Genomic DNA, 25,983 nt, shown 5'->3' on the forward strand with positions numbered 1-25,983 from the left:
TCCTTCTACAACAAACCTTTTTTGGAAATTTAGTACCCACCTGAAGAAGTCAAGAAAAATTAGCAAAGCCAGAATGATTAGCAAAGCCAGATAAGACAATAAAAGGACACTACTGGTGATCACATACAGATCTCAGCTCAAAACAGTTCAATGCATCATCAGCAACTTATAACCTGTATTGTATCTGGGACAATTTGGGACAATGAGACTGTTATATGATGCAAGGAACTATGTAATGCTATTTAGAATCTAACTCTCAGGACAGGATAACAAACTCAGCATAGCTTGTCGCTTGTGCGTTTGCCCCCATGGTTGGTTGGAGATGGATGGGACTAACAAGAATTCGCTTTTAATTACTTCTTTACACAACTGGGAAAGTGTCTGCCATTAATCACTAACTTTATATTTTTATTGCCCCAATGTTTTTGTGAATGACAACTGAACCCAAAGGACTGGTTTGCTTTTCTAGCAAAGAATAATCATACTGCATATTTGGACTTAGGTTTATTAATTTGCTGCTAATTTATTTTTCCTTACTCTTATGATCCTTGTTCCATTGTCTAAGTAAGTGTGCTTGCACACAAATGCTCACGCCTTGAATAAATATTTGTTGGTCTTAAAGGTGCCATTGGGCTCAATTTTTTTTGTGCTACTTCAGATCAACATGGCTACCCACCTAAATCTATCTCTACAGACCTCAGAGATCTCTACAGACCTCTGGGAGATTCTGTGGTCACAGCCTTCAGGACCCAGTTTGCTTCTGCTGTAGGCATTTAAGAGGAAACTCTCACAACCATACCTTTATACAACTTTAAACTACAATCTTTTCTTAGGAAACACTTTCCCCTTTTTTGTACTATTTTACCATGTAAAATTGCCTAGCCACAATTTTCATCTGAAAACTATAAAAGAATCCAGAATCACACTGGCAGAACTCTGTGTGATTAATGGTTCCTTCTGTTATTGAACAAAAACTACTTAGGGCCATCTCTAGATAGTTGCCATGGTTTCTTGATGCCTCCTGGCAGCAATTTACTAGCTTAGCAGGGAGGGAAAAGCAAACAATAGCATAAAAAAGAGAGTGCTCTGATGAATGCTCATAGTTTCTCCAATCCAGTTCTTCTATCATGAATGGGCAAATGAATTGTCCTTGAATGTGTTGGTTAAAAAAATGAAAGTACAAGAAAGTTTTGTTAACAACAAACAATTGTACTTTGGAACATATCATATAGCAAGCATGTAAATTCTGAGAAGCAAGAGTAAATCTCCCCCGCCCTTCTACATATACTCTTGGGAAATATTTGTTAGTTACTTCAATGTATTTTTATTATTCCAGTAGGATTCTTAAACAGGCAATTGTGATTGTAATCTCATCGTACTATCACCATATTCTTGTATCACCATATTCTTGTAAAAGTTTTAATGGACTTCAAAAAGTTGATATTGTTAACCTATTCACTGTTGTGTTGCCGGTTGCTAGGCATATCTGCTTACAAGGCAGACTTAGTCATTCTGCTTACACCACCAACAAGTGTAAAGCAACAATGAAAAAATTATTAATTTGAATATATCATAGACATCATCCATTCAAACAAGTGGTATTTAAATTGTACTGATATGAATGGAAGTCCATACCTCAATCAATTTGGTACATATTTCTTGTTTTAAAAGTTCTAAAAATCTGTTTTACATATTCTGTTATACTGTCCACAATATGAAAATAAATGGAAATATTAGGGCTAAATTCTTGAACCTGCTCCTAATTAGAAAATGAGGGCTTCTATCTGATAAATATAAGATCCTCCTGCTCCTAAACAGTCAGAATCCTGAGTTAATAGATAGAGTTGCAAACTTCTTACAACAAGCAAATTGAATACAAGCATTTGATATTTAATTTGGTACATATTTCTGGTTTTTGTATTATCTTGTATTGTTTGGTATACCAATAAAGGAGTTGCTGTTGTTAATCACTTCCTTGAAAATCACTGGACCTGAAAAGTTTTTAATTGAAGCTGGATTGCGTGCTTCTGGATGAGTCGTAAAAGTATTTGTATGTCCATAGATCTCTACAGACGAGCTAAAATCTGCTCAGCTCCCAATTGAGTGGGAGATGGCAGCCTTAGGCAAGCCTTCAGAGTATAGTGGTCTGACTATGGCATGGAATTAGCCGTAACCAGATCCATATTCAACCCTGTGCTGAAAATGAGATCCAGGGTGTAATCTGCCAGATTAGTGGGGCCGATAACAAATTGCAAGAGCCCTAGTGTCGCCAAGGCTGACAACTAGGTCCAACCCATTTCCTGAGGACAGTAGCTCTGCATGGATGTTAAAGTCCCCCCAAATTAGTAGTCTAAGGCAGTGGTCCCCAACCTTTCTGAGGTTGGGGACCGGCAGGGCATCGGGGCGCAGCCACGCCCACGCATCGGCCGCGCCCGCGAGCCGCGCCCGCACATCGGGCCGCACCCGCGGCCCGGCCCTGATTCCCTCTCCCCGCCCTCCCACAGTAAGAAACTTCCCGGGCCGCAAGCTTGCGGCCTGGGAAGTTTTTTACTGCGGGGGGGGGCAGGGAGAGGGAGCAGCGGCCCGGCGCCATGGCCTTCGCGGCCCGCCACCGGGCTGCGGCCCGCAGGTTGGGGACCACTGGTCTAAGGAACTGTAATGTCCAGGCAACCACCGCCTCCAGCAGGCAGGGCATCTGGTGAAGCATTTTCATATAAAATTTCATTTAAATTTTTCATGTTAAATTCAGTCAAGGGGGAGTCAGACCCCTGTTTACTTTTCTTTTTAATGAAGACAGCAGAATAATTCATTGTTTTCAACAATGCCCCTAAATGTGAAAGGAGTTAATCATCTGTTTAGAACAATGCCACTGGTTCCTTTTCTTTTCTTCAGCGATAGCTTCAAGAAACCCTATAGAAACCTTGAACAAGTAGCAATTTACCACATTGCCATGCATTCAATTCGTAAAACACTGTCTGCATCTTGCTACCAAGTGTTCTAGAAAATTATACCATTCTTCTGCTTCCCCAGATTTCTGCAATAAGGTTATTCTATTATGAGTGCAGTTAATGAACTTTGCTTAGGATTTCACAGGAAATTACTGCGTGATTACATGCACACTGTATAAAGACGATGCTTTAAGAGTTATTTCTATTTAGCTATTCTTTGAAAATGTCTGACTTCTGTGCCTGTCAACCAGTATTTTCCTTCAAAAATAACACTTGCCAAGTAAGAATCTCATATCTTTCCCAGGCTTGAAAAGCAGCATTGCCAGTCATTTAAAACATATATATCCTGTAGTTTAATTAAAAACTTTAAATAAACTAAAACCTTATCGATAAACAAAATATCAAGTAACCTAATGTACAATAGTTAAGTGCCGAACAAAAGAGGTAAGAGCTGCAGCTTGACTAGTAATTCCTCTTTTAATGTAGCTTGCCATAGAACAGTGGTTTTGAAAACAATGTCCAAAAGAATTATGGGTAACATAAATGCTTACGGAGAATTTCATCTACGAGATCAGCTTCCTTTAAAAACACTTTGTTGCCCAACATTACTAAACTTCCTCTCAGGGAAGCAGAAGAAGAATGTTGAATTTATTCTAGGGTACATTCACTATATGGAGACAAGCCCTCATACACTGAACCACAGTGAAAATTTCTGCACATCCTAGGAACCAGGGTTCTGGTCAATGGAGATCCTTGGCAGACTTGTAGGTACTGAAAGGATACTTTGCCTGAACAAGCCCTACTACAGAACATGGGAGGTTTTGACTATGATAAACACAGTGTATTAGAAATAAAATCCCCATGTGAAGGCAAGTATTTCTGAAACAACTGAGCTTATTTAAACCCCCTCCCTCCCAAATAATGTAATCCACACAAAACCCTTAGATAGTAGATGACACTGTACTTTTGTACTATGCTTGCCATGCTATGTCTACAAGGAAGTGCTCTATTGAACTCAGAATGAGGCCATATGTTTCACTCCAGGATGAAGTTCCTGTAAATGTGACATAAGCAGTACATAAACAGTATAAAAACATTAAGGTTTCTATTATCAGTGACACGAAGAAAGAAATTGACGAGATGAAACCTACAGAATATGAAAAATCTTTTAATATAAGCCTGGAAAAGAAATTAAATTCAGTGTGCCAGTCTGACATGTTAGTTTGATAAATTTAGAGAAGTTTGATTAATAGAATGTTATTCTGACTTGGATAGTGAACTATATATTTAATAAAAGTCTACATGCTTTGTTCACAGAGTTGAAGTTAATTTATAAAGCTTTGATTCCAATTTCCTTTTGACTAAGTAATGTTTCTAAAATTTTATTTACAAAAACAAATGTGGCAGTGCCTCTAAAAGCAAGTTGCTACAGTTTCATTGAGGGGACGTTACTTTGTACTCCTAGACTTTCAGGTGTCTTTGAACAAAGTCATGAGTCCTTAAAACATGATCAAGAAACAAGGCCGTCACTTAAATAATTAGATGGTTAATTGTTTGAGACACTTTTGGTCCAAGCTTTTCATGGCGAGCGTATCTTACGATTTTTACATAAGAACGTACCATAATTCTTGTGAGATGTACCCTGGTCTACATGCATGTCAAAACATCCTGTATAACTAAATAATATACAAAATAAGATTCCTGATTGCCAAAATGAGCAACTACTGGATCCTAGGTTTTCTATGTTTTACACATTTGAATGGAACCCTTGTTTTGAGCATATTGAACAATTTCTCCTGTTGCCTGAATTGCTGCGATGGTGAAAATTAAGGAAATTTCTAGAGGTGCTTCTAGAAAGAGAAAAAAATGTTTTTATCTAAAAATATACTGAAGGGACTGTGTCACTAAAAAAAAATATTTGATTGTTACCAAGGCATAAGGAATGAATACACCGACATGGTTTAAATGACATGGTTTCTTAGAAGTGAGATTACTCATATTATACTGTATCTTCATGTCCGATACAATCTGTATAAGATGGGAGGTCTAAATACTGGATTGCACAGAGCTGAGTGACCCTACAGTGTTCTTCACAGAACTTGTTTCCATCATAACTTACAAAGTAATTGTTGTAATATTTTGGGAACAATTCGCTGTGTGGCGCACTGAGTTGCTTTACCATTCCATGTAGACTTTCTGGCTTTAAGTCCTCTATCCCATAAGCTTTGGTCATAACATATTCAAGTTTCCAATCCGGTACATTTTTCATGTTGGCTTCTGTGAGATTCAAGAAGAACTGCCAAAGATCCTAGAATTAAGAGGGGGGGGTGGAACAAAGCATACACCATTCTGTCCCCTGCTTCATTAAATTTCTAGAGATGATGTATTGATTAAGAAGCCGTCACTGCCTATTATTCACAAATGAAGAGAAGGGTCATGTCCCACCACAAGACATAAACTAAACCAGCTTTGTGCTTATACACCAATACTGGGGGAAGGGGAAGGATGAGAAGACAGACAGAACTGGAGTCAGACTACACTGTTAAAAAGGGGCCTCAGGTAAGGTTTTTTTTTTTAAACAAAATGTATCCCAAATTCAATGTGTGCTGATATAACCAGGTGCTGTGATGATGGTACAGATGTGAAACTAGGCCTAACATTCAGGAACTGTGAAAGCAGAAAAACAAATTTCTAGCCATTACAGGTTTAGATATATGCTTGAATGAATATAGACAATGTCTGCTGAATTCTAAGCAGCCAGCAATACAGTGAATAATTTCAAATCAACAGCTGTGGGGTTTCAATGCTCCTTGACCCTCCTCATAGCTAGCAGAAGCAGAATCAAATTTTGCAACATAATAAATATACCAATGTATGCAACATACATTGCATAAAAATTCAGTTTTCATCGGTGCACACCTTAAATTGCCTTGTGTTGGAGGAGGAGGCAATAAGAGTACAACCAGTCCCATATATCTGAGAAAACCCCATGAGTGTTGGAAACAACTTTAAAAGGACTGTGGGATCTGCTGGGCGTAACTGCTGTTAAAGAGGCTTTAGGGACACCTCTCAAGGCTTCTAGATCCTCCACTCTGGAGCAGAACTGCCATCATGTTGACAGTTGATTCATTGGGCTTGACTGCTGCAAAATAACCCATGAATCTTTGTGGCTAAAGTGTGAGTGCCTGTTACAGGAAAAGTCCTTGCTCTACCTTAACATGGACAAATCCCCCTTGTCTTCAGCCAGGGAAGACAAGCTGTCCTCAGCTGGTGGCATGAACTCAACAGCTGGCTTGTCAGAGGAAGAAGACTATGGAAATCTCTCAAGCCTAAGATGCAATTTTTAAAATTTTATTTAAAGCACACACAGAGAAACAGATGTTGTATGTGGAAAACTGGAGAAGGAAAACACTTTAGAAGACAAAGAGTATACTTTCTAGCCAACATAAAACTTACATGGGGTTCTTTGGCCTTCACACCTCCCTTGTAATATGGGCTAAGTTTGTTAGGTTTGTCACTTTTCTTGCTAGTTGTTGCTTTATGGGAATGGTTTTGTCTTGGACCCATTAGAACACATGGGGAAGGGGGGGGGTTATGCAAAAAGTTCTTAAGTTGCTTAAGTTGTGCACAGAGTCTGGAGCAGAATATAGAAGAGGCAGGCAGGCTGCAAAAAATGTTGGGCAGTGTACACCAGAGGTCAAATGGTGGTGAAGAGAACTTTCCTGCACTACATCATCAAGAACAGAAGAGTTTCTGCTGGAATGGTCCTTAACAGCCAAAAAAGTAATCTTTGAGGCTTAAGTTACTTGCCCAAGACAGGGCATTCTCAGTGGTGGCAGCCCTGCTGTGGAACATCCTCTCCTCTGCAGCTGGCCTGACAGATACCTTTTCTTCCCTCCCCAAATGAAACCAGACAAAAATGATGGGCAAGGGGGAGAGGAAAAAGCGAAGATGGAACAAAAAAGAAAAATGGATGATGAAGAAAGATAATTCACATTTTGTACACTTGTTTTATTAGAATAGTTTATGTATTTACTTTTAATAATGGCAGTCATGAGAAAAAAGCATAGGCATGGAAAGGAGGAGGGAAGAATATAGCAGCTCTAAAATGACATGACAATGGATCAGTTAAGGACTCAAAATACAAGGAGATTTGTCTCTCTCTACCATTTCATACTGACAGAGTTTTTAGGTCAGTTGCGGATTATCCAAATTATTTAGAGATGCTAAGAAATGGAAGGAACATGGGAAATGACTGAACCAGCAGACACTCAATGTTCTGCATTTTTAGCTCTTCCCACTCACTGAGATAGGCAGAAAGTTTCAACTTTGCAAAAGAATCTTCAGTTCGCCGTGTACCTTTTTTTGATTTAGCTAATTACTCTTAATGTTTCTTACTTACCAGGACACTGTATGAGTAGGGATCATATTGATATAGTCTCACTCCAGGATTGTTGGACTCCACCTGCCATAGAGACTTCACGGGTGTCACAGCAGGCGCTACAAACAAGGAGTTTATTGGTTTCCCTGGACAGCACAAAATAAATAAATAAATTCTGGTGGCAAATGTAGATTCAACAAGAAAAGTGCAGACTATGTTGGGTGTGGGGTAGAATATATTTAAGAAGATAAATACCTATTTAGGTTTAAATATGAGAATAAACATGCCTTGGAATTAGAACTTTTCCTGGTCATTATATTATTAAAACTCTTTATGGAAGAATAATACTTGCAAATACCAAATTGCAATTTGTGATGTGAGTGGAAAGCTTGTTATTTAATATACTGATACAAAATCTCTGAAGAAAACATTTGAGATTTTGAAGATCTGAACAAGTAATTTAAAAAGTGTAAATAGCTACAGCATTCCGATGCACTTTTCATTGTTCACTGTGATGATGAATGACAAATGATCTTTCACACTGTCTCAGTGCAAAACACAGAGCAGAGGTATCTGCAAATCATACAATCACTCAAATCTTGACCTTGATTTGAATCTAAGTAGCCCTCTGGGGAGGCAAGCAAGGTCTCACTTTGAAAGCTATCTTTAAAGAACCTTCTTAAATAAAAGTATTCTTTTTCATAAAATCAAAGAATCATAGAATAATAGAGTTGGAAGGGACCTCATGGTCCCTTTATATTCTTCACAGAAAATATCAAATCTCTCTGTATAAATATATAGAGGTAATATGAATATGTTGTATATGCTTCAAAAAGAAAACCCCTGAGCAGAGGTGCTATGGTTAGTATAAGGGAGAAAAGGGGAAGGACTAATGATTCTTCTCTCTGCCTTGGTTTCTCCTAGCCTTTCTCCCATAATATTCTGTGTGTCCCCACGTGTATATTTAGGTATCATATGATGTACTATACACCTTGACAGTCTTGTTTATTCTTCTGGGAGAAAAATATTTAGGTAACAGATTTAGATTCTAGTGCTTTGTGTTGTAATATTTTTTTCTTCAAGACAGATTACTCTGAAGCATAATCTGTAATGCTGAAAGGTGAATTTTGCCTTATCCTCAATAATAGGAGACACACTGCTGGCAAAGACTCTCTATTCCCCTCCACCCTCACTTTCTGCCCCAGTCTTAATTAACTTTGAAACTGCAGGGAGCCCAGAACAGAGACTCATTAATGATGCAGGAAGCACACAGAAAAAAAATGAGTAAGTCTAGCTATGTTGAGAACATTTCTTTGACACATTATACAATAGCAATAGACCTATATAATTTGCAATTGTAGAAGGAAAGAATGGAGATTTTTAGAAAGCTACCAGTGTTTTTAAGAGATCAAATGCAAACCTTATAAAGCTGTTTTGGGCTCTTCAGGAAATAAATTAAAATGAAATAAAATACAATCTACTATAGAGCTCCTGTTAGAATGACTTTGAAAGCCACAGAACATATTACACCAATATAAATTTTCAGCTCACTGATAAAATTGGTTATCCTTTAACAAATCTGGTTCATACAGTTTTAAAAGAATGCAGTTTTCTACCCATTCACAAAAGCATTCTTTTTTACATTAGTTATTGTAGATACATCAATTTAACTAATTCAGATTAAGAAACTGAGAACATATAATGAAACTTGGAAATGTTAACTTCTGTCTCCCATATAACTTACTGCTTTACTATCATTTAACCATACCAAGCATATAACAAAGGATGGTTAAGGAACATCTGAGTCAGTTTATACTATTAGGTGAGTTATATATATATTTTTTTCTTCTGTTCTCTTAATTCTGATCTTAGTGTAGTAAATGGATTTTATCTGTAACAGCTTTGCTGTATAATATAAAAAGCTAAGGGGTAGGTGGGTGGAGAGTGGGCGGGGCATGTCTGATCTCTGGCCCAATTGGCAGGCACAAACGCCTCCCAATTGGACCACAATCTGGCCAGGGCCTGCCCCCCTAGCCCAGCCAGGAGCGCTCTGGCGAACTCACCACCTTTGCACTCCTGGCCACTCCAGCCCACTGGTATGTCTGGTAGGGAGGGATGGCTGCCCTTCCCCCTTGAGCCAGGAAGTCCTCATGCTGCCTCTGCAAGGTGGTGTGAGGGCTTCCTGGCCCACCAGGCGCCGCGAGCGGAGGGGGGTGGCTGCCCTTCCCCCTTGGGCTGGGAAGCCGCTTGAGGTGCTTCCCAGCCCATGGGGGAAGGGGAGCCACCCTCTCCCCCCATGGGGGGCCCTGCTAGAGCCCACTGTTTTTTTCTACAGCAGGCTTTAAGGCTAGTATATATATAAAGTACAGAAGTACAGAATCAAGAGAATAGGAGAAAATATTTTCCAGTCTGCAAAATATAAAACTAGCCAAGGAAGTGGCCTACTATAAATATTATTACCCTTTTTATCCAGGAGAATCATGATGCTGTCTCTGTGAGTGTGCCCAAAAAATTGTCCAGCAATTATACTGCTGTATTTGCGAAAAATACCTATCAACCTTTCATTGTAGTGTTTCCGTACGGCAGTAATATTTCGAACAAAAGGCAGATAGCCTACTGGCACATGTGCTATCACATAGACCTACAGGATCAGAAGTATAAATATCATAAAAATGCATAGTATAATTGACACTTAAAACAAATGCCTGTAATATGTCTTTTTGTATGCTATTAAGAAGAAAAACAACCTATGTTTGCAAAATAACATAGTGCTTCAAGGAAAATTAGATGATATCTTGGCCTCCAAGACTGTAACTGCAGTAGGTATATGAAATTTAGCTCAGATAAACCTGAAAAAAACTCAAATTAATGCTGAATCAAGTTTTTTAGGGGTTATCTGAGCCAAATCACAATCCCCATTAGTTTAAATGGGTCTAATCAGAGAAGGCTAAATCAATTCAGGCTTGATTGGTTTAATAGAGAAAGACTCCACTAAACAGTTGATACTGAGATCATCTGTTTGGCAGAGTCTTTAAATGCCTCCTCAGCAGGCCCCTCTGAAGCTGTTGAGAGCAGACTGTGGGAGTCTTTCTTCTAAGCAGACCTTTCTGAGGCAGCGGAGCAACTGAAGTGGAGCAGCTTCAGATGAGTCTGCTGAGGAGAAAGGCCCCACCAAACAGCGTACACAGCTTCAGAGGAGTCTGCTCGGGAGGCTTTTAAAGACCCCACCAAACAGCTGATCCTCAGACTAGCTGTTTGATGGGGTCTTTAAACTTCTCTCCAACAGACCCAGTACCAAATGTTTTGTGTATGCATATCCCAAAACTGCAGTGGGTTTGTAATCAGTCTCCAAGATAGAGAACACCTTGCCCCAAAAGTATAATATAAGGTCTGACAATGAGAAGATCTAGTAGTGATTTGAATAAGGGATTATTCTAACTCTGATTAATAAAATCAATTTTGATAGTCAGAGACTGGGTCTCACCACAGATTCATTCTTAGAGGCAGATTATTCTCTGACTTGAATTACCCATTCTGAGGAACTGTGTAATGACAGGTAGAATGAGAAGAGATGAATAAGGTTCCTTTAATGTGCCACACTATTCTTCATTGGAAGCAAGCCCTGCTCTGTGAGATCTGCTGTGCTATTCAATGGCTGTTAGGACTGACTGCTGCTGAAGAAGCCAGAGGTTAAATTCTGTTTCCTTATTCCATTTTGAGCACATGAGTCTAACTGGGCTGTGTGGGTGGGGATGCAGAAGATGCTGGTTCTCCCGCTGCTTTCCTTTAAATTGTTATCTGAAAAACTGTCCAGGAGATTTGAAGCACATTGCATATGAGCCAGACTTGAAGCTCCAGCACTATTTCCCCATTAAGTGATATTAGTGACCACAATTCTTCGTATTTTCCAGCTGTCTCTCTCACCTGCTGGTTCCATAAAGGAGACCTATGAGCCTTTCAAATTTTGAGACTGTTTCTTCTCAGCTTGCAGATGAACGCAAGTCATTCTTCTGTTCTTGCTTGATTACAATATGCACCAGCTTCTCACTACAATGTCACAAAGTCCTGTAATACTTCCTGATTCAACCACATGTTGAGCAGTTAAGTCTCTAGTCTAGTTCTCATGTTTGGAGACTTAACAGGCTCAGCTAGTCAAATTGCTGTATTTTTGATTCAATCTTCTTTCTTGACAACTCTAACTTGCTGTTTCCCAGCACCTGAGTCATGGCTGGGATTTAGATTTGGGACACTTAATAATTTTGGCAGCACATGAAAGTGAACAGAATGGCCTCGTTATTTAATTTGACATACAGGTGAACATCCCTGCAAGGTACATCTCTAATATTAAAGAGGAGCTCCCTTGGTTCATCCAATCCAGATTTGGCATGCAGAAGAAGAGTTGGTTCTTACATGCCACTTTTCCCTACCCGAAGGAGTCTCAAAGTGGCTTACAGTCGCCTTCCCTTTCCTCTCCCCACAACAGACAGCCTGTGAGGTAGGTGAGGCTGAGAAAGCCCTGATACTACCGCTCAGTCAGAATAGCTCTATCAGTGTTGAGATGAGCCCAAGGTCACCCATCTGGCTTCATGTGTGAGAGCAGGGAATCAAACCTGACTCACCAGATTAGACGTTGATACTCCTAACCTCTACACCAAACTGGCTGTCTTCATCTAATGAAATCACTTAATGATAGCTTCCCTTATAAAAATAGTTATATTCTCATGTCATTAGTGATAGACAACATCAAAATTATGCCCACCTTTTCTTTGTTCTGAAGTGCCATCTCTAGTACCTGCTCAAGCCATTCAAGTTGGTTTGCTGGATCAGTCATATTCAGTGTCACATTATTGGGACCATAGTACAAGACGGTATTTAAACTGATTATCCTAAGTGGTGGCCATGCAATGTTGGGCTGAAATATTTGTGTATAAAAGCCTCCTGAAGAGGAGAAAAGATGCATTTAACAAAGATTTTCAAACATTTGTCTGCAATACTCAAATAATTCTTTAAAAGAATTAAGTAAAAGTACTGAAATTTTTTGAGGGAATAAATTCCTGGAATGACGTTCCTTGGAAGTTACTCTTCAATATATATTTTCATATTGGATAGCAGCATTCTTTAATGAGTTCTACTGCCACAGTTTTTCTGGAAGAACTACTAGGAAGTTATAACTGATGTTCAAATCTAGCATTTAGACTTCATCAGAAAAATATCTGCCAAAAATTATATTTCATAGGCAAGAATCAAGTGAAAATTATTAGCCCTAAAAAATTTTGTCACCTATTTTACTCTGTAAATTAAGTCAGTCCAAAGAAAGCAAATCTTCTAATTTTTCAAGTTCTTCAGTGGATACCTTGGAATGCAATTTGATTGTTTGCCCTAATTTCAAACAGATCAAATACAAAATTACTTTTGGTAACTAAATTAAAATAATGCATTAATTGCATGTGTAATAGCAACTATTAAGTGAATGTTCTCTTAGAATCATAGAATCATAGAGTTGGAAGGGATCTCTAGGGTCATCTAGCTCAACCTCCCGCAGAATGCAGGAAATTCACATCTACCTGCCCACCCACAGTACCCCAATTCTATGCCCAGATAATGCCCCCTCCAAAAAAAAATAGAATCCTCCAGTCCGGCTTGGAGGAAATTCACCTTCTTACCCCCAGTTGTGATTGTCATTTTCCTGGGCATGCAAGAAAGGGCCACAAGACCCAAGCATGGACACAATCCCTTTTGCCCAGCCACTTACAATCTGCCTCAATTCACAGAATCAGCATTTCTGTCAGATGGCTATCTAGGCTCTGCTTAAAAACTTCAAAGGAAGGAGAACCCACCATCACCCAAGGAAGCCTGTTCCACTGAGGAACTATTCTTAACAGTCAGGAACTTCTTCCAAATGTTTTACTGAACATTCCTTTGCATTAATTTCATCTCATTGGTTCTGGTCCTACCTTCTGGGGCAACAGAAAACAACTCTGCTCCATCTATATGACAGCCCTTCAAGTACTTGAAGATGGCTATCATACCACCTCTTAGTTGTCTTCTCTCCAGGCTAAACAGACCAAGATCCCCCCAACCTTTCCTCACACATCTTGGTTGCCAAACCGCTCACCATTTTCATTGTCCTCCTCTGGGCACACATCAGTTTGACTATATTCTTCTTCAATTGTGGTGCGCAAAACTGAACACAGTAAAGTGAGGTATAACCAGAGGAGAGTAAAGCGGTACCATTACCTCATGTAATCTGAGCACTATACCTCTTTTGATACAGTCCAAAATCCTACTTGCCTTTTGAGCCACTGAGTCACGCTGCTGACTCATGTTCAGTCTATGATCTAGTAAGACCCCTGGATCCTTTTCACACATACTACTGCCAAGACAGGTCTGCCCCATCTTATAACGATGCATTTGATTTTTCCTACCTAAATGCAGAACTTTACACTTATCACCACTGAAATTCATCATTTTAGCCCAGTTTTCCAGATTGTCAAAATCACCCTGTATCCTGATTCTGTCTTCTGCTGTGTTTGCTACCCCTCCCCATTTAGTATCATCTGCAAATTTAATAAGCACCCCCTCTATTTCTTCATCCAAATCATTTATGAATGTGTTGAACAACACAGGGCCCAGGACAGAGCCCTGAGGCTCTCCACTTGTCACTCCTTTCCAAGAGTGACTGCGCATCTTACCTTTCCTCACGGTATTGACTGCTTCATCAGTAAGCCAAGGTTTCCAGAAATCTGCAACAGCGCTGTAGACTTCACTGACAGATACAGGTAGCTGATCCTGTAAAAGTATAGACAAACTTCTTAAAATTGTATTTTCAAATACAACTTGTTGAAGTCTAACTGGGTTAAAAGTGGCATACAGATATACAAAATGTCATACAATGTTCAGAATCAGGTCAGATTTAAAGATGGATTTTGGTGTCAAAAGAATAATTTTCAAAAATAATGTTTTTCAAATCTTACAAGCTTGCTATTTAAAAGGCTTTTTAACATTACTGGTAGATTAATCATATAAATAACATTAGGACCAGTTCATATGGGGTTAAATGAAGACCAAAAAGTGGGGGAAAGTCCATAAGGGGAACCTGGGAGTATGGTGAAGTTTGGGTTTTTCAATGTGTCATCGCTTGCACAAAGCTCAACTTTTCAGGTTAGACTCATGATGTACCAAGCAAGGAATAAAGAGAAGGGGAACAAAGAAGTGCTACACTGAATGATAAAACAGAAAAAGATACTACTGCAAAATAAGGGCCTGTAAGATGGAGTTTATTAGTTGCAACTGTGTGCTTTAAAAAAAAAACTGTGCTTAAAGGGAAAGGGGCTTTTCGGGAGCATGATGATATTGGTCATTGTGCCATTGGTCCTTGTGCGGAATGGCCCTTAGTCCTGAGGAACCTCTTCTTGCAGATTTTTTGACCGAATATGCCAACCTGAGCAAAGCAGTATGATAAATTCCATTATGCTTAACCACCAAAACATAAAGAAATATCTATAATTTGGAAATATGTTTACTGAAAAGACCAGCAAGTGATTTAATTATGAAACAATACTTAGCTCAAGCTACAGCTTATTTGGAAATGAGCCCCCATGTACTCAGTGGAGTAAGGAAGCATAAGGTGCAACTGTCATGAAAACTGAATCTTACCTGTGGCCAGTAGTCATGATTTCCCAATGTTGGGAAAACTTGGAGTTCTGGAAAGAAGCTTCTTATGGTAGAAGTCATGTTACCAATAATATCAATGACCATTTTTGTGGAGAGTTCTTTAGCTGGAACATGAGGGGGGCTATCTCTTTAAAAATAAAAGAAACAAAAGCAAAATAACTCATTCTGTGCCACAAAATTAGCTGCACAATTGTTACAGAAATGCATGAAATTATTTGTACTATTTCAGTACTTTGGCCAATTGACAGCTATAGGTTATATTACAATAAAACAGATTTCTTAAGACTGACCATGAACTGCAGGCTTTTTGAAAGAAAGCTGGGTTTTCAATTAAGCAAATTTTATCCATCTCTCCCTGCCTCAGATCTCTGCTGTCTAGCCCACAGAAAGTAACATTACCAGACCTTTCAATCTTCCCTTCTTGCCAGATTTGCAAAGGAACAGAAAGTAGCAGTTTCAAAAGACTTCTCCCCAAAAGCAGAAAATTTAAAAAACAGAACAGTTTAAATAAAGTCCAAAACCACTGCCTTCAGCTTACCCTCAAAATCTTTGCTAAATATCTCCACTTTACAGTCTCTCTCTCAACCCCCTCCCCCCCAAAAAAACCTCCTGTTAAGAATAGTGTTTTCCTGAACCACAAGACAGATGTTGCTGCAGTATTTATATTATTATTCATCATATTTTTATGCCCACCTTCCTTCTGGCAAGGTCACAACCCAAGGCAGGTAAGAAGAAACCATAATATTCAGTTTTCTTTTAAAGAATCCATCCCCCAAAAAAGATCATGGAGTAGCAGTTCTAACAATGAGATTACATTGGAGTAGCAGTTTTTATTGACCAACTACACTTTTCTCATACTAAATCCAACAAGATGGATCTGAATTGAGTTTATAGTACTTTCCTACCCCATGATACCATATAAGCCCAAACCCTTGTCTATTCGGTAGGGAAGAAGACATCTAATGATTTCATGGAAGTCTCTGCTAAAAGATTGGTCAGAAATACCCTGGCTGTAATTATAATTTAGAAACATAAGGCTAGAAGGCATCCTAAGGGTCATCTAGTCCAACCCCCACACAATGTAGGAATTCACAGCTACTTCCCCTTCTACTCCTCCAGTGGCCCTGCTCTATACCATATCACTATTGTGTGATACACTGCAGCTCAGATTATAAAACGTAACAATTACCATTCAGATAATTTTTATGACCATTCATCTACTATGTCCCAGAGTGCCCAAAAAGTTATAAAGTACAGTTTTTCATAGCTTTCTTAAGAAGAGAGACCTATAAATATTAGCTTGGCATACTGACTGACTTACCCTGTCCATATCATAAAGGATGCCTGTTGACCAGAATCCTTCATGTACTTCAAAGCTGACAAGATAAGTTTATAGGGGGAATCACACATAAAATCTCCAAACAGGCCAGGGCTGGAAGCATTCACCCCTTTGGAAGAGGCACAAACCTGAGTGAGATTTAATGTAATGTGGTAGGTGGGATCCAGATGTAAATCAGTGATGTGCCAAAATTGACCTGTTTTTAGAAAATGATAATTAATTTAATATATATTTTCCAAGCAAAACGTCAACTCTTTTGAATAGTTCTAACATTCACATTAGGGATCACTGATCATCACCTCTGACTTACCAAGAATTTAATCATTGGGCCAGAAACCTTCTTTGACAAGCACGTGGTCAAAATATTCAAGCTCATCTGAAATCTTAAAATTATCTTAAATGCCTGGATTAACTTTGAAATTTCTGAGTGTCCTACTTGTCATGTTCAGCTTGACCAGTGCCCCGTGATGCCTTTTGGGCTCTTGTTTGTCCTCGCTCCTCAAAACTGACCCTTCATGCTAGAGGTGCTAAGTTGTAAATTGTACTTCCACTTTGATGATAAGGGGATACTTTCTGTAAGATTGAAGAATGTGTGGGAAACAACTGACTTGGGGGGAAGGAATCTGAATCTTATAACTTCAAAGGCATCTAGATGTACCTGTTAGCATGACTCTCTAAAATAAACTAATGAAAGTCCTCATTGCAAGGACTTACTGGGAGAATTGCCACAGGATATGAGCAGGAAAGATTAACTAACAGATAGCTGTCCCTTACGATTAAGATAACAGATGCCCAAACCAGTTGCTTTCTAACATTTTTGTCATCTTAATCCTTTTTGTTTTTGAAAGATTTGTTGATAATTTATTTAGTATCCAGCCCAATAGCAGCACAGCAGAACTAGTGTGGACTACTGTCACTCTATTTTGTTTTCCAACCAGCAGGAGAGGTTTGTTGAGTTAATGGCTCTTGCCAGCTTATTCCTTTTTACCTCTCCATGGTTTTTTATCTTAGCAATACCTGGGTGGAGTCTGCACGCAGCTTTTATTCCAATCCCAGGTTGATTCAGTTCCTGCCATCTCCACTGAATGCGATTTTCATTTTGATTTTGTCCAATTTAAAATTTCCCCCTGCAACAAGCATGATTGATCCAGAGTGACCTTCCCATTACCCTGCAATAACTTAGAGTGCATTTAACCCTCAATATTTGAAGAATCGGATTGAGAAAGCATGAGGAGCTCGGCTGCTTCGAATTTGTTGCTGAGGTCTGTGGTAGAGAAGCCCTGATTGGCCAGGGCTGACTCTGTGGTAGAGAAGCCCTGATTGGCCATGGCTGTAAGCTTTCTTTAAAGGGGCAGCCCTAATTTTCTCTCAGCAGAAGCTGTAAAAGCACTAATTTTTGTTGGTAGAGGTTTGCCTCGTGTTTTTTTTCCTCCCTCCTCTGCTATCTCCAATCGTCTCCCCCCCCCCCTCCTTCAAGAAAACAAAGAAAGAGGCTCCGGTTGTGAACTTCTGAACTCCCCTAACCAAGTGCAGAACATTTTTCTGTTTCAATGGGGGGAGAGGATGACCAGAGTTCAAATCGATCTGGTTTCAGCAGGATCCACAACAGAATAAACAAAGGAAGTGCAGATTCAGCCCTACAGAAATCTCTTCCTACCTCCGCTATTTAAAAATGGGCTGTTCAATTTTCTTTTTTTTAAACTGTAGATTACTGCTACCCACATTCAAGTAAATACTTCCACTTGGCCATACCCACTGCAACTCAAATGAAAGATGCAGGAAATTTGATCCTGTAGACACTGGAGGCATTTTTTAGCCAGTACCATTCAGAGCTTCTCCAACTCCTCCTATATCCTTCTAATGCAGAGGTTTCAGGTATGTGGGTGAAAAACAGAAAGGAAGATAATGGAAGGGGCAAATGTGACTAAGAGGGCAGTGGCAGTGGCGGTGGCAGGAAGGAAGGAAGGAAGGAAGGAAGGAAGGAAGGAAGGAAGGAAGGAAGGAAGGAAGGAAGGAAGGAAGATAGACAGGGGGAGGGAAAAGAAGAAGAGAGGGAAAGGGGAGGCTTCTTCTGGGTGCCCCGCATCCTTAAGGAATGACAGGGGGCTGTTTCTGGGCAGAAGGCCAATTCAGAGTCCATGCTGCCTTGACTCCGATTCAGCGCATGTGTGCCACCCTGGTCTCGATGCAGCACACACCCAGTCCTAATCTGAGGAGCAGCATGTGAAGGCTTCTTCTGGCTACCCTGCACCCCACAGGGCTTGCAGGGGGCTGTCTCTGGGCCAGCACCATGACCCTGATTCCTGGCACATCGCATGGAGACTTCCTGGTCCCCCCAGACCCAGACAGGTGCTCCCAAGGCTGTCAGAAGTCTCAGTGGACCCAGTGGGGTGGGGGATGGGCCTTTGTGGGGGATTCCTGGCCTCCCCTGGCCCCACACAAGTGCTGACAGAGGTTTTGGTGGGCCCAGTGGGGTGGGGGTAATTGCTAATAACAATAAACATCAAATAATTCATTAAATTTTCACAGTTTCTTCCTTCAATGAAAATATTTAATTCATAGCAAAACTTGCTTGAAGAACTAAAAACCTTTCAGTCTGTATGTTCTTCATTTCAATATCAAAGTAAATCAAAACCAGTTCTATGTTACAATCAAATATGATAACATTTATTGCAAAGAACGTACAGAGGGTGTTTCAATTATTGCCTCTATGTCAGCTTTTATGTCAGTAGAACATGATCTGAGTCTGGCTCCTCTTCCACCTAACAAACTTCTGAAACTGGCAGGAAGTTCGAGGTAGAGAGCAGACCACTTATTAGCCTTTCCTGGCTGTGAGCTTCTTCCTGATTGGGGCTAAACAGCCAGGGTGGACCATTCCTGGCTGAGAACCATGACTTATTCATGAATAAACATTCCCAGGGTCAAGGCTATTCCAGGCCACTCTTGGTCCAAGACTCTTGGACCAAGAAGGCCAGCAGAGTACCATTTCTGGGCCTCCTGCTGCCCCCCTACAGAAGGCACACAGAGGCTGCCCCAGGAGGTGAGGCGAGGCGAGGCAGGTCACCCCCCCCCCATTGTCCTCTGATTTGAAAGAGGCTAGGAGGCTAGGGCAATTTACTGGCAGCAGTGTATAATGTGAGGCTAACTCCTCTTCCACCCAGTAAACTTCTGAAACTGGCAGAAAGTTGGAGGAGGTTATTAGCCCTTCCTGGCTGAGGGCTCTCTCCTCATTGGGGCTAAACTACCAGGATGGGCCATTCCTGGTGGAAGTCCATCTCCTAATAGGGGAATATTTCTTGGAGGAGGAGCAATCAGGTAGACAGTAAGTCATCTGCATGGAATTTGAGCTTATTGGCCCTCATTGGCAGAGTGCAGTTTGAGCAGATTGGCCCTCATTGGCAATGTAAAATTTGAGCTGATTGGCCCTGGTTGGCAGAGTGCAATTTCAACTGATTGGGCCTGGTTGGCAGAATGCCATTTGACTGATTGCCCTTGTTGGCAGAGAATAATTTGATCTGATTGTCCCTCATTGGCAGAATGCAATTTGAACTGATTGTCCCTCATTGGCAGAGTGCTTTGTCTCTATTGATGGCACACTCCCAGGGTTTACTGATAATGGTAAACCTACATCCATGTGGAAGTAAAACAGGCAAACAAGCATCCAATGCAAAATGCAGAGGCTCCTGAAGAATCTCCCTATATTTTTGTTTTTTCTCAAAGATCAGAAGGGCAACAAGCTTAAAAAGTTCCATTACAAGTACAGAACAGCTTTAGGATGAATACTGACTGGCATTCCCCCCTTTTTAAGCATCCAAAAACCTGAATATGCTAGTGGGATTTCTGAAAGCTTTTCCTCCTTCAAGTAGCATGCTGCATTGCAAAATCTTTTTGAAAAAGCCCTTCAGTTTTCAGCCTCCACGAAGCACAAAGTGGGGAGAGATGGTGCACAAAGCTCATACGTTCCAGTTTAGCATTTCATGTAGAATTTCCTTTTGAAAGTATCTTTAAGACGAATGAAAACTTTTAGATCAGCAATAGAGTATCCAAGACGACTTAAATGGTTTTGCACCAGTGTATCTGAATATTGCAAATCTTATTAGCCCATCGTCCATTTCACATAATTACATGTCACCTTGTACTTCCAGTATTTCATTTGAGCCTGTTATTTTTTCATATCTTCTACATAAAAGAGATCCTAGTGAAAATACAGGCATTGCCACTAAAGAAATAATTTCTAGTCTACACAAACCTTGTGTTAAAATTAAATTGTGACTTAAATTGGATTCCTGCTTATTTTTGCTGCAACAAAATATTATGGCAACTCCTCTTTTCTTCCTAATATCTTTTGTATCCCCCAGCCTTTAAACTGGGAAATTGTAGAGTAAATGAAATATACACAGAAGGCAGAGACACTAGGTAGACTAAGATAGTGAACATAACAACAACAATATATTAGATTTATTGCCCACCACAGCCAGGCAAACTGGTTCATGGACGGTTACAGATTAAAAATCCCACAATAAAACACAATAATCTTAACACTGTCCTCCCTGCCCAGTGACGAAAATACAGAACCCTATCACCACCCACCTCTTTCCTCCTGCTCAACATAGCTCTGACCTGTGCCTCGGGTGGGCAGGGTGAGATGTAATAAGGTTAGCCTTATGTTCTGGCTGTTCAGATGAAAGATCCACTGATCTTAACTGATCATCAGATTTGAATAACCATGACTGACAGGGTTTGAGAGGGCAAGTGGCCGCTCTCACTGACCCCAGCAACTTGTCCACTTTGGTCACAGAGAGACATCTGAAGCCATCAAATGTTTTCCCCAAATCAGCCAAGGAGCCACTAGTTACCTTACTGTGTCAAGTGTGTCAGGTAGGTTGTGGTGGAGCATAATTTGGGGTATTGCAAACATGCCCCTGTTTTTTCTCTGAAACATCTGGGAGAAGATATACTTACTACACTATGAAGCATTGTACAACCTTATCATTGCAGATTGTTTTCAAAACAAATATTCTGCAATGTCACTAAGCCTGCTGGGAAAGAAGGAAACAGCTGAGGATTGTAAAACTGTTTCAGAATGACAGGAAAAAAGAATATGGAGGGGGAAGTTTGACATTATTTTGCAATTATTTGCATTTAGCAGCATATATATCTTGAACACAGGAGTCCAATTTAATTAAAAGTTATCCTCTTACCTGTTTTTAATGTCAGAGGACTTCCTTTCTTGGTTTGTATTACATTGTATTCATAGCATTGATCTCAGGCAGTAAGAGCTGCTGCAGAATTAAGACAATATGTCCCAACTAACTTCACTAAGAGAAAGGCCACACTTCACACAGACCAACTGTTGGCCTCCAGGACTATGCCAACACTGAAGATGGGACCAGGCCTCACATATCTGAAGGTGAGATCTGACACACAGAATTGTACAAACTGTTTTAATGTAATAATGTAAGCAACCAGAGAGGAAGGGATATAAAGAAACAAGAAATATTCAAAATATGTCTTGGACTAGTAAATAAGCCCGCTGTAGTCTTAATGCAGGGGCGACCTAGGGCCATGGCAAGTGTTAGAGCGAGGAGGTGAGGGTGTGGCAAGGCGGTGACCGAGCCTTGTGCAGGTAAGGCAAGTATTGGTGGCGTGCGTGCAGGCGCGAGCGAGGAGGAAGGGGGCGGATCAGGAGGCGCAAAGCGCCTCCCGATTAGTCAGTCCAGCGGCAAGGGCCCAATTGGTCCCTTGCCGCTGGACTGACAATCGGAGGGCCCAATTGGCAGGTGCTTTGCTAGGAGCGGTTAAAGATACTTATGGTAATGTTTCCAGTGGCTTGGAAAAATGTTCAGAGCTGCTTGTACAAACAAAACAAAACAAACACCTATGTCATATAAAACCCTGAATTTCCAGTATTCAATTGGAAACTGCAATTAGATATTACTGTCTAGTGGTACAGAGAGGCAATTCTCCACCAGACAGAAAACCAGTTAAGTTTTACGGCTGCCAACAAGAACAAGAACAATGACTGCATTAAGATTGCACTTCTTTGGTGCCACTAAACCAATCAGGGCTTCAAGGACTCTGCTGCTGAATTCCAGCAACCAGCCAGTGTGGTTTCTGTCTAGTGTTCTCAGGTGATCAGGATACTAGAAACCTTTCTGCATACACTGGATAATGCACTTTCAATGTACTTTAAAAGTAGATTTTCCTGTTTTACTCAGGAAAATCCAGCCTCAAAAGAACAATGAAAGTGCATTGTCCAAAGTATGCAGAATGGGCTGAGGTGACTTCAGGGAAAAGTAGCTGTATGTTATAAGAAAAGCAGCTGTATAAGATGTTACCATTCAAGCCAGAAGCAGACTCCATCTCCTTTCCTTGAAACACAGAGTCCCTGGCTTCTTTTTGAGAGGGCTCTGTTTTCATGTTAGGCTAGTGAGCTGCAGAATGGCTGCCCTAATCAATCAGAAGTCAAAAAGGAATAAAGGGAGTCTGATGCCTAAACATTGCTGTAGGTGGCATTATTTGCTTATGAAAGTTTACAAATCACCCAGGAGATGTTTGTTCTGTTCTGGCTGTTTGAGTGAGTATCAGGAGCTGAGGGTAATAGGACCTGTCCACACACAGAGACTTCCATAACATTGCACATCATAACAAAAACCTTTCATGTGGTATATTACTAGACTGTTTTTTCCCAATGGTTCTATGCTACCCAGGCAGATAATGCTGTTTCAGAGATAGCACATTGTAGGAATTCTAAGAAAATCTCTTGTCCCATTTTATCTTCATAATAAAGATCTTGGGTGGATGTAAATGGTTCTTCCAGACTAGCTCAATTTATGGAGATCATTTTCAAGAACTTGGATTTGGAAATGTCATGAACCCAAAGTAAGTCCCGAAGCGGCTTACAAACACCTTTCCCTTCCTCTCTGCACAGAAGACAGTCTGTGAGGTAAGTGTTGCTGAAAGAGATGTAGAGAACTGTGACTAGCCCAAGGGCACCCAGAGTGGGGAATCAAAATATCCAGATTAGAGGCTGCTGCACTTAACCACTGCACCACCACTTTTCTCTCCAATGGTGTTCCAAAGCAGCTTACAAAATCCTTCTCCTCTCCTTTTTCTCCTCACAATAACCCTATGAGGTAGGTCAGGCTGAGAAGGAACAACTAGCACTCTAACCATTATATTATGATAGAACTTAAAGAAATGTGAGCAGGTCACCATCAGATATGGAAGATCATTCTTCTTAAAGTGAGCATATGATACCTAAAGTGAGCATTCATTCCTCTGCAGATGATATCATACATGATGAAATCACTGGGCAAAGAAAAAAAGTAGGCACATGGCATCCTGTCCATGTGTGATCATTAACATGTGAGCACAAGACCCTGTGCATGTAGGAAGTGCATGCAGGCTCTATTTCAATGACTGGGGGCCATTCCACACAAAGGGTAATGTGGCTAAATCTGAGCGCTATTGAAAAGCGCTGCAGGCAAAAGTGGCAGATCGCGGTAACGCATACAACCATTTCTAGTGAAAAAAGGCTCTCCCACTAGCACTGTTCTCGTAACGCACAAGTTTCCAGTCTCGCCAAAATCACAATAGGGGAGGCGATATTTTTCCACGCTTCCTCCCGCCCCTTAACAGCCAATTAACTGTTGTGTTCATGCTTCCCTTTAAGAACTCTTTTTTTAAAAAAAACCAAACACCCGTAGCAACGCATATTCGTTCCTTCAATGTATCAGAAACACCTTTTCCGCAGGCGTAGGAGCTGGCACTTAATCATTTACACGCTCAAGAAAAAAAAAATCCCCCCCCATGGGCGAGATTTGTGGCCGAAATTATGGGCAGTGTCGAACAAGGGGCTGTATTGTGCTTGGGAACTTGCAGTAGGGAGCTTTGTTTAACTTTTAATCACTTCTGTGGATGAACTTTAGCCAGAGAAGCCTCGCTCGTTCATTGCTTTCCCCGTCTAAGGAAAAAAAATGGTGATCGCTTCACCGGAAGTTCGGCAGCAAGAGTGGGGGAGGGACTTTCTTTCTACTGCTACATTGAGAACGCACATGTCTTTCGCTGGTTTGTTGCAGCTTGTGCGCAGAAGTGTAGCGGTTTTCTCAGGGGGAATCCACTTTTCCTGATTTCCCCAAAAGCACCAACGAAGTGCTTTTTGCGGGAGTGTTACAGGAGTGTTGCAGATTGGGTGCGACGTCATGCGGAACCTTGAATTAGTAGCGTTTACCAAAGGTAAGACTTCTGCTGCATTAAAGTCATGCGGAATGGCCCTGGGAGTGTGCATGCCATGCCAAACATTGCACAGAATGTACATACATCTTACATGTTTGCATGCAAATCTGGAAACAACCAATGCATGTTTACTTCTAAAATAACTGGGGACCAGAATCTGGACAAATGTGTGATTTAAACACCCTTAGGCTATGAGAACATAGCAACGTCAAGGGCATCCGATGACAGGGTTACCAAATCTCCAGGAATGCCCAACTCAGAGTTGGCAACCCTACGCCAAGAAGCTTTGTGGCAATACCGGGAACTTAACCTAAGGTCTCCCCATTTCTAATCTGATTCTCTAACTACAAATTAACGAGAAGCGTGAGCAAATTTCAAGTATAATTGTTTTTTTTTGGGGGGGGGGAGGAGGGCAAACTTCCACAGGCACGAAGCCGGTCCTCCAGCGGAGACAGCCAAGCCTCTGCGTCACCCTACAGACCAGAGACTGACCCGCAACTCTCTCGTTGGCAGCCCACCTCGTGCCATTACCGACACCGCCAATCTCAACAAGTCCTCAACTGGCGGGCTGGATGCTTCCAGAAACCCCCAAAAGCCAGGCCAGAAAACGTAGCGCTTCTGTGCAAAGATCAAATGCGAGCAGACAGAGTCCCGTTGCTATGAGAGGCGCGGAGCGGCGGGGATGCGGGGGGAGGAAGTCTGGCTCGCTGGCCGGAGCTCCCGACTCGTTGCTGCTTTTGCGCGCAGCTCTCCGACTCAGCCGACTCTCCAGCTTCTGCAGGCTCCACCTCCAACACCCCCCCCCTCCCCAGTCCCCGAACGCCGTCCTGGCGTCTCCTCTCCCACCGGCGCGGCCCCTCGCCCTACTTTTTGGCGGGAATGGGGACGTTCCCTGCCACTCTCTCTTGGCAAGCGACTCCCTGGCACGTCGAACTGTCGGGCCTGCGTGATTCATGCAACGAAGGACGCCAAGCTCACCGGCTTCGGAGGGCACCTCGGGACTTGCTCGTGCTGGGGCTGAGCTGACGAGTTCCTGCCTCACGCTCCACAGCAGCAGCAGCAGCGGCCACAGGCTGCACGCGACCCCGCGAGCCCCCCGTCCGCCTTCCATCTTCGCTTGCTCCTTCCTGGAACGCGGCGTCGGGCTCTCTCTTTCCTAGTCCTGAGGAGGAGGAGGGCAACGCCCGCGCCCTGTCGGTTCCGACGAGGCAGAGTTCTGCGTTATGAAAGTACAACGCTCCGGAATAAGGAGCAGGACTCTCCTCTTCCCCTGCTTCCCGTGGAGCGACTGGCGCGTCAATAAGCCGTTTTATGGCACCAGTGCAGGGAAGTGTCTCCTTCCCTAGTTGCTGCCGAAAAGAGTTGTTTTCATTCCGTGGTTGTCACCGCCCAGGTGGAAGTGA

The 25,983-nt window shown here is 41.4% G+C and overlaps 1 protein-coding gene across 1 annotated transcript; it reads right to left on the reverse strand.

Annotated features, from left to right (window-relative positions):
• Window positions 1–4,100: 4,100 nt before the first annotated feature.
• On the reverse strand, window positions 4,101–25,963 carry SMPDL3A (sphingomyelin phosphodiesterase acid like 3A). The gene is made up of 8 exons (XM_077300592.1): window positions 25,559–25,963; window positions 16,325–16,538; window positions 14,986–15,130; window positions 14,022–14,118; window positions 12,089–12,267; window positions 9,790–9,970; window positions 7,351–7,475; window positions 4,101–5,256 (listed from the first exon to the last, which is right to left on the reverse strand). The coding sequence occupies exons 1-8, from the start codon at window positions 25,689–25,691 to the stop codon at window positions 4,948–4,950; spliced, it is 1,383 nt and encodes a 460-aa protein (XP_077156707.1). The 5' UTR covers window positions 25,692–25,963; the 3' UTR covers window positions 4,101–4,947.
• Window positions 25,964–25,983: the final 20 nt, after the last annotated feature.

Source organism: Paroedura picta, chromosome 1 (genome assembly GCF_049243985.1).
Source record: "Paroedura picta isolate Pp20150507F chromosome 1, Ppicta_v3.0, whole genome shotgun sequence".
Classification (NCBI taxonomy): Eukaryota; Metazoa; Chordata; class Lepidosauria; order Squamata; family Gekkonidae; genus Paroedura; species Paroedura picta.